The sequence below is a fragment of the Entelurus aequoreus genome, linkage group LG28 (genome assembly GCF_033978785.1).
Source record: "Entelurus aequoreus isolate RoL-2023_Sb linkage group LG28, RoL_Eaeq_v1.1, whole genome shotgun sequence".
Classification (NCBI taxonomy): Eukaryota; Metazoa; Chordata; class Actinopteri; order Syngnathiformes; family Syngnathidae; genus Entelurus; species Entelurus aequoreus.
The window spans coordinates 23,370,937-23,380,936 of record NC_084758.1 but is presented as its reverse complement, the minus strand read 5'-3'; the positions used below and the strand labels follow the sequence as shown (position 1 = coordinate 23,380,936).

Below are 10,000 nucleotides of genomic sequence, written 5' to 3'. Positions count from 1 at the left end.
TAATAATAATTATAATAATACTACTGATTTAGATTTATATAGCGCTTTTCTAGACACTCAAAGCGCCTTTACAGGGAAAACTGAGAAGCCCTCATTCACACATTAATGATGGTAAGCTATATTTATAGCCACAGCTGCCCTGGGGTAGACTGACGGAAGCGTGGCTGCCAATTTGCGTTCACGGCCCCTCCGAGCACCATCACTGACATTCCTACCCGACAACGGACACAACGACCATGACTATATGGCGGAAGCTGGATTCAAACTAGTAACAGTGTTGTTTTTTTCCTGAAATGTGTAACTGTGCCTAAAGAAATGGACCAAAAACGAATGCCCACTGGATATACAGTCGCGATCAAAAGTTGTAAAGAACATAATGTCATGGATGTCTTGGGTTTCCAATAATTTCTACAACTCTTATTTTTTTGTGATAGAGTGATTGGAGCACATACTTGTTGGTCACAAAAAACATTCAGGAAGTTTGGTTCTTTTATGAATTTATTATGGGTCTACTGAAAATGTGAGCAAATCTGCTGGGTCAAAAGTATACATACAGCAATGTTAATATTTGGTTACATGTCCCTTGGCAAGTTTCACTGCAATAAGGCACTTTTGGTAGCCATCCACAAGCTTCTGCTTGAATTTTTGACCACTCCTCTTGGCAAAATTGGTGCAGTTCAGCTAAATGTGTTGGTTTTCTGACATGGACTTGTTTCTTCAGCATTGTCCACACGTTTAAGTCAGGACTTTGCGAAGGCCATTCTAAAGCCTTCTGTTGGAGCCTATCTATATTATTTATTTATTAATTGTTTTGACAATGAAATCAAATAATCTCAATGATGATGTTGATAAATTATTGGATGTTTTAGATTTCATTGTGATTGACTGATTGTTTTCAGCTGCTCACGCTCCTACTGGTGAGCCACTTCCTCCTCCTATAATTAAGAAGACAGGACAGCTGGGTGCCTTTTGTCTGTCTATCATGTTGGAGGAGTGAGGAGTGAAACAGTTTGTTTACCGCTAAACAAGTTATTTTGAAGCCACGCTAAAGAAGTTACTTTGAAGCCAGGCTAAATAAGTTATTTTGATTATGTTGAAAGTCAACCACGGAGAATATTTTTTGTTTGTGAAAATAAATTATGATCATTTGAATCTAGAAATATCTCCGCGAGTGCTTATTAAGGAATTTAGTGAGTCAAATACCTCCTCCTCAAGACTACTCTGCATTACTTTATTTTTATTTTTTAGAAACTTTTTGAATGCAAGAGTAGCCGCTACACCTTCATTCTAGCCTGATTTAGCCATTAATTTACCACTTTTGACCTGTTGGAACACCCAACTGCGCCCAAGACCCATACTCCGGGCTGATGATTTTAGGTTGTCCTGAAGAATTTCGAGGTAATCCTTCTTTTTTAAGATGAAGAAACAAGTCCATGTCACAAAACTTAACACATTGAGCTGAAATGTACCAATTTTGTCAAGAGGAGTGGTCAAAAATTCAACCAGAAGCTTGTAGATGGCTACTAAAAGTGCCTTATTGCAGTGAAACTTGCCAAGGTACACTACCGTTCAAAAGTTTGGGGTCACCCAAACAATTTTGTGGAATAGCCTTCATTTCTAAGAACAAGAATAGACTGTCGAGTTTCAGATGAAAGTTCTCTTTTTCTGGCCATTTTGAGCGTTTAATTGACCCCACAAATGTGATGCTCCAGAAACTCAACCTGCTCAAAGGAAGGTCAGTTTTGTAGCTTCTGTAACGAGCTAAACTGTTTTCAGATGTGTGAACATGATTGCACAAGGGTTTTCTAATCATCAATTAGCCTTCTGAGCCAATGAGCAAACACATTGTACCATTAGAACACTGGAGTGATAGTTGCTGGAAATGGGCCACCTATGTAGATATTGCACCAAAAACCAGACTTTTGCAGCTAAAATAGTAATTTACCACATTAGCAATGTATAGAGTGTATTTCTTTAAAGTTAAGACTAGTTTAAAGTTATCTTCATTGAAAAGTACAGTGCTTTTCCTTCAAAAATAAGGACATTTCAATGTGACCCCAAACTTTTGAACGGTAGTGTACATGTAACCAAATATTAACATTGCTGTATGTATATATTTGACCCAGCAGATTTGCTCACATTTTCAGTAGACCCATAATAAATTCATAAAAGAACCAAACTTCATGAATGTTTTTTGTGACCAACAAGTATGTGCTCCAATCACTCTATCACAAAAAAATAAAGACTTGTAGAAAGTATTGGAAACTCAAGACAGCCATGAGATTATGTTCTATACAAGTGTATGTAAACTTTTGATCGCGACTGTATATTTTTAGATGTCTGCATTTGACTCTATTTTCGTACTTTTTTGCCGAACAAACATCGTTATGAAGCCTACTGATGACTTTGATTGTGGCTAATAACACAAACTGTGCATCCGCTGCCCACAGGAGGACATGAATCTGAATGAAGAGCGAAAGGCCCCCCTTCGCGGGAAGGATTTGAGCACCAAACGGGAGATGGTGGTCCAGTACATCTCCGCCACAGCCAAATCTGTAAGTCTAAAGAAGGCTGGACGCAAAGTGAAGTGTGCTCGCCCCAATGATTGTAGATGTTGTGATGAATCTCCAGAATGAGTTCAGTCTGATTCCTCTGCTTTTCTGTACATATGGCTTCCCTCACACACTCACTTCTGTCAAATCTCCACCCTTCACGCTTCCTTCATCTTCTGGTTTCATTTATTTTCCCCGCGCCCATCATCTTTTTTTTTTTTTTTTTTTGCCCCGTCGTGCTGCAATCTGCCGTTGTAGGCCTCCATCACTCGGTAACCGTAGGCCACTCACTCACAGACTCACTCAATGCTCGGTGGACGGTCAGTGCCTCTTCAGCCGTATGCTTGCATGCACATTGTTTGGTGGGTTACTGGCCGGATCTTGCATGTTTCTTTGGAGCATTTTAAATGGCCACTGGGTCTTTTTCATTTAGTAAACTGGTGCAATCTTGCATTAAGCAGTTACAAAAACAGTCACCACAAGCAATTTTGAAATATATCTTATGCAAACTGTTTCTTTGGATATTTGCTAAGTCTCAAGGTGTACTAGCTTTGGTCTACCTGGGAGTGTTTTGAATAGGTTATGAACACTCTAATACAGGGGTGTCAAACGTACGGCCCGAGGGCCGGATCAGGCCCACGAACAGGTTTTAACCGGCCCGCGAGATGAGTTTGCCAAGTATAAAAATTTACCTATAATTTTTTAATGAAAGAAACAGCTCTTCTAAATGTGTCCACTGGATGTCACAATACCAATTATTTGGATCTTTGTAGATGATGCTACATACACTGCAAAAAGTCAGTGTTCAAAAACAAGAAAAAACTAAACAAAAATTAGGGGTATTTTATTTGAACTAAGTAAAATTATCTGCCAATAGAACAAGACAATTTGGCTTGTCAAGACTTTCCAAAACAAGTCAAATTAGCTAACCTCAATGAACCCAAAAAATACCTTAAAATAAGTATATTTTCACTAATAATAACTGCACTACTATATGAGTATGTATTTTCTATTGTTTCATTGAAAATAAAACAGCAAAGTCCATTTGGCTGTCATCTGTTTTAATTATGAGACACAATTGTGTCAAAGTCATGATTTTTTTTTTCGTGCTTGAAAGAAGAAATTATTACTTTAAAAAAGTAGTTTTGTACTTGTGAGTGTTAATGACACAGCTTTGCAACAGTTGATATTCTAGTTTCAAGCATGTTTTACTCAATATAGGTAATTAAATCTCAGCAACAAGCTGTAATATCTTACTGAGATCATTTAGGACCAACACCCCTAAAACAAGTAAAACACTCTCACATAAAATCTGCTTAGTGAGAAGAATTATCTTATCAGACAGAAAATAAGCAAATACAACCCTTATTTGAGAAACTTAATCTTACTTAGATTTTAGTTTTTGCAGTGTATGTACGAAATAGACTACATGATGTTAGTACATCGGTGATCAAACTACATAAATAACATCCTGTTATTTTATCTTGATAGATTGAAATTTAACACCAATGAGTTGACTGATTATCACATAATTTGTTCGGAAAATATAAATAACGACAATCAATCAATCAATCAATGTTTATTTATAATTATAAACCGCAACATTATGATTTGTACATTTGTGCTTGTTCTATTTTTAACCAAAGAAAACATTCTTAAGTTGTCTTTATTTTTAAGTTATCGTGCCGTGATTTTACCAATCCGGCTCACTCGGGAGTAGATTTTTCTCCATGTGGCCCCCGATCTAAAATTAGTTTGACACCCCTGCTCTAATACAAATATTATAATAACAATTAGGGATGAACATTTCATTCGTTATTATCGTGGTATTTTTAAATGTGCTTACAATTTTGAAATCTTTTCACCAAGTTTTATTGAAAAAAGTACAACACATTTAAATTGATTGATTTTTTATAAGATAACATTGTGCTTCATGTACCTCAAGTAGAAATTGAATGTCCAAATGAAAGCAACACAACTGGGTAGTATAATGGCAGAAACAATATAATAACATAAATAAATAAAAATAAATGTGAGAATTGTGCAAGATGGCTCCTTATGGTTATAAGAGATAAAACAAATGTAAACATTTTGCAAGATGGTACCTGAAGACGTAATTGCACTTTTTGTCCATATGGATACACATTGTGTTTATATATGAGATCTAGTCATACACATAAAGTAGGGCTGCACCATAATGGCCAAAATAATAATCACAATTATTGATTATGTTAGTTAAAACAGGTGTGAACGCGACGACATCATGTAATTTGTAATGTCTAATTAAAAGTCCATAGATAAATACATATAAAGACAATGTTTGTGTTTGTTCATTAATAGTATCAATGTGTCAGCTTTTTCTCATTACATAATGCCTTTATCTTTATTTTGACATTTTGATAGAGTGGTATTTTTTTCAGTTATGTAAGTGTACATGTACATGCTGTATCAGGAAAGATCTATTAAGAGTTTCAGCAGAAATATGTCATATAGGAATTATCTATACACCATAATGCTATGTCACATGAATGCTTTTTAAAGTAATACTTTGTAAAATGGAAAAAACAAACAAACAAGTGATGTAAAATAATACAAAAACATGGTGTTTACTTTTTGATATCAATATAAAACACAAAAAAATGTGGCTAATGCAGATAAAGTCAAATAAACAAGCTTTGAGGTAGAAAATGGATGGATAAATGTTTTTGTCCAACAACACCACGTGGTTTAGTGCAGCGGTTTGGCCCAAAAAAATAAACAGGAGTTATACCTCCCGCATTTAATACACAGTCTTCGTACCTCACTATTCGATGAGATGGCAAAACATTTTAGCTCGTATTGATGTTATTGAAACACTAACAACATTAGCAGTTCCTTTCCAGGAAGTAAGCAGTGTTGCCTAAAATGTTTTTTCGATCATTAAAAATATAAACGGTATTTTACCGCAGTTGATCATTATACCGTTTACCGTTACATCCCTAATAACAATAGTAACCAAGATTGTGTTGGACATTTATTAAAAACAAAAAGGCTAGAAAAATGGAAATTAATTTGTCTCACCCTCCGCTAGCTTCCAAAACTGCAAAGCATCATAATTTATTAGCCTCCTCATTGCTATGGTAATTAACCGGCGTTATTGATAATGATGATTTTTTTGTTTTTTTGTCAGAGTTGATTGAATTCCTCACCGGGCTCATTATTCTTGCGTGTGAGTAATTGTTTTATTCAAATGGATATTAATCCGTGTAGTCAAAAGACAAGAGAACAAAACGTGACGTCTCCCAGCACGCCTTGATTACTTTCATTAGGACTTGAAGCAGAAAAAAGAAGACTAGGTGGGTGGGGAGGCTCGAATGTCAGTTTTGACATATCAGTGCGTGTCACAGGGGGTAGCTTCCGGCGCTGAAAAGTGTACCTAGCCTTTGTTGAAGTGCCTCCAGCCTCCGTTCGCTTTAATGGTGCCGAGGGGGACGGCTTAAGTTTGACTTTTCAGATCCAATTTGATCAATGTGAGGGTAATGAAGTAGACAAAAGGGTGGTACTTGCAAAACAAACTATTTGTGAGAACCATTGGCTAAGGCCATAACGGAGATGGACATTTGACTAAATATTACGGATGCCGATAAATGCTTTAAAATGTAATATCGGAAATTATCGGTATCGGTTTCAAAATTATCGGTATCGGTTTCAAAAAGTAAAATTTATGACTTTTTAAAACGCTTCTGTGTACACGGACTTAGGGAGAAGTACAGAGCGCCAATAAACCTTAAAGGCACTGCCTTTGCATGCCGGCCCAATCACATAATATCTACGGCTTATCACACACAATTGTGAATGCAATCCATACTTGGTCAACAGCCATACAGGTCACACTGAGGGTGCGCGTATAAACAACTTTAACACTGTTACAAATATGCGCCACACTGTGAACCCACACCAAACAAGAATGACAAACACATTTCGGGAGAACATCTGCACCGTATCACAAAATAAAAACAACAGAACAAATACCCAGAACCCCTTGCAGCACTAACTCTTCCGTTACATTGTTTAATGCATCCAGCGGGGCATCACAACAAAATTAGGCATAATAATGTGTTAATTCCACGTCTGTATATATCGGTATCGGTTGATATCGGAATCGGTAATTAAGAGTTGGACAAAAAAGCCATTATCGGACATCTCTACTAAATATCCATGATCAACATTTACTTCACAATGGAGAAATGGAAAATCTTTTTTTTAATTTATAACACATTTTTTGATCAAACAATCGTTGTCTTTAAGACAGCAAACTAGTTCCATCCATCCATTTTCTACCGCTTGTCCCTTTCGGGGTCGCGGAGGCACTCGCGAAGAGTGCCTGTACAGCACCTCTGCTGGTGGCTGCCGAGTAGTGCACTCAATTGAAATCATTCTTCATGTTCAGTTTTGGATTGATTATCATGCTCACAAGTCAATGTGACACATACAGTAGATACAAAATAAGAATTTCAGGAAATGACTTTAATTAGTTCTGTGACGCTGCTCATACCTTGAAAAACCCATAATGCGAAATAAATATTCAAATAAACCACCATTTTTACATGTAACTTGCCTTTTATAAAAAATATTGCGTCAAAAACAATACATTAGAATCTACTACAATCAACCGCAGTACTTTTATGAAGTAATGTAATAATGCACATTGGAGAGGGGACATGTACGACGCACCATCGACAGCTTCTTCATATTTTCATGGATAAATGTCCCCCGTTTAAATATTATTTTAAAGTACTTAAAGGGGAACTGTCCTTTTTTTTTGGAATTTTGCCTATCGTTCACAATCATTATGAGAGACAAGAAGACAAAACATTATTTTTTTTGTTCTCGCTTTCTAACCTATACAAATCAACACGTTTTAGGTAGCTAGCAATGCAGCTAATGGGAGCAATCAATTCTACCTCTAAATCAGTTTAAAAATGCATTCAAAAACCGTCAACAATACTTCATTTACGTTCCCTAACCTGTATGATAACCAAGCTGTGGCGACATTGTTATTGTCAGAGCGAACACTGAGGAACTATTTTTCTAGCGTAGTAACACATCGCCATGCTTCGGTATTGGCCGTAAAAGCTAACTACAGCAAGAGATAAGCTAGATTCTACGACAGCACAAAATGCGTTTGAGTTTGTAATACACAACACAATGCGATAAAACACCAATCTGTACTGACTGGAAAAACATGAACAATTATATTACAGTATCTGTAAAGTATTTTTTCATGTTTTGTTTGTACACAGCTAGCCAGACAGCGTATGTACTTTAGTTTCAATAACACGCATGACGTGCTGCGTGTATCATGATTAATACAAAGCTGGCCGGGGACGTTTCCTGTTGATTTTGGGTAAGCACTCCATTTATGTCAAAATATTTTGTCTCCAAGTTACTTATTTATAGCGTCAAAATCGTCTCACTCTTCCTTTGTGCTCGCTTCTATAAGCAGCAGTATATTTCGCTTCAAAATTACAAGGTTGTGAATCCTCATTTGTCCAAAAATAGTCGTCTTCGTTGTGTTCTTATCGCTCATAATGATTGTGATTGATAGGCATCATTCCAAAAAAAGTGCGGTTCCCCTTTAAAAGGCGTGACTAACTCATTCTGCCCGAGTATGGTGTAGACTTGCATTGATACGTTCGAACGCTCTGTCATGTTTATTTGTTTAAGTTTTCTTGTTTCAATTCAATGAATGTCATCTGTTTCTTCTTCCTAAGCACTAGTTCCCATGGTTGGAAAAACAAAGTAATGTCAATCTCTATCTATATGCTAATGCTAGAAAGTAAGACACCGGATGTTTCAGTCGGATCTAACGGGGTTCACTGTGACATTCGCTGCGCCAACTAGCGTCCATTATCCAAATTTTTGCCCGCAACATAAAGCATAACAATTTGCCAAGAGACAGCTCGTATCACGAAAAAAACAAAGCCGGTGCACTAGGGTTGTATGGTATACCGGTATACTAATGAATCATATTCGGTACTATACCGCCTGTAAAAAGTACCGGTCCCCGCCCCCCCCCCCCCCGTCCGTCGTCGTCACGTCGTGTCATTGCTGGTTTACGAGCAGAGGAGCATGTTCGGCAGCGCACAATCACGGAGTACTTACAAGCAGACACAGTGTGTAGACAGAAAAGGGAGAACGGACGCATTTTGACTTAAAAACTGACGATAAAGGTGAAGTTATAACACTGAAACGCCCTCAGGAAGAGGTGCTTTAAAGTCCATCCGCAGTCGGCAGTGTTTTAGCTACTTCTAAATCACTAATCCTTGTCTCCATGGCGACAAGTAAAGTAAGTTTCTTACAAGTATCATCCCTGCAGGACGAGGAATAGCTAAACATGCTTCACTACACACCGTAGCTCACCGGCGTCACAATGTAAACAAACGCCATTGGTGGATCTACACCTGACATCCACTGTAATGATACCAAGTACAGGAGCGTATCGAGTTGAGACTACTGTTAATTACATCAATATTTTCACAAAATATTCTTTCATTTTTTATTTATTTATATTATGTTTATAAACTCCCTGTACACATGAGGACTTTGAATATGACCAATGTATGATCCTGTAACTACTTGGTATCGGACTGATACCAAAATTTATGGTATCATCCAAAACTAATTTAAAGCATCCAAACAACAGAAGAATAAGTGATTATTACATTTTAACAGAAGTGTAGATAGAACATGTTAAAAGAGAAAGTAAGCAGATATTAACAGTAAATGAACAAGTAGATTAATAATTCATTTTCTACCACTTGTCCTTAGTAATTTTGACAAAATAATAGAATGGAAAATGTCACAATATGTTAAATTAGGAGCCTTTGTTTGTTTACTTACTAATAAAATACAAGTTGTCTTGTATGTTCACTAATTTATTTAAAGGACACACTTGCAATAAGTAACATATATTCTTAATGTACCGTAAGATAAAGAAATAAAAATAAAGCCAATAATGCAATTTTTTGTGGTCCCCATTATTTAGAAAAGTATCAAAGTACCGAAATACCTTTTGGTTAGGGGACAACACTACGGTGCACTGAGGTACTGCTGTAATTGTAAGAACATGTCCATTCCCAGTATTGTCTGGTTATTAAATACTGATCAAATTAATCAGACTCTCCATATGAAGAAGACCACATGATCTGTCAATGAAACAATCTTGTAGTGTGTCAGGGGCCATATTGCTTGTGGATACTGATGCATGCACTGTTGATGGAAGGTTGTTGTGTGAATAATGCAGGAACGTTGTACTTTGGACTTTTTGGTGTGCTGTGGTGCTTTCACTTGTTTTGCTCGTGAGTTGTTTGGGCCTTCCTCTATATGTCACTTTGCATTTTCCCCTCTTTGTTATTGATGGTGTTTTTAAATTCCAAATAGAATCCTCCTGTTATTTACCGCTGTAG

The 10,000-nt window shown here is 36.8% G+C and overlaps 1 protein-coding gene across 4 annotated transcripts in view; it reads left to right on the top strand.

The window, feature by feature from the left end:
* diaph2 (diaphanous-related formin 2) overlaps positions 1–10,000 on the top strand; it is a 1,018,926-nt gene that overhangs the window by 84,825 nt on the left and 924,101 nt on the right. For 3 of the 4 annotated variants that reach the window (XM_062039765.1, XM_062039764.1, XM_062039766.1), the window contains exon 5: positions 2,451–2,555. In XM_062039765.1, coding sequence (XP_061895749.1) covers positions 2,451–2,555 — 105 coding nt within the window. Of the gene's footprint in view, positions 1–1,361; positions 1,399–2,450; positions 2,556–10,000 lie in introns of those variants that run through there. The other variant, XM_062039767.1, reaches the window with a different exon arrangement.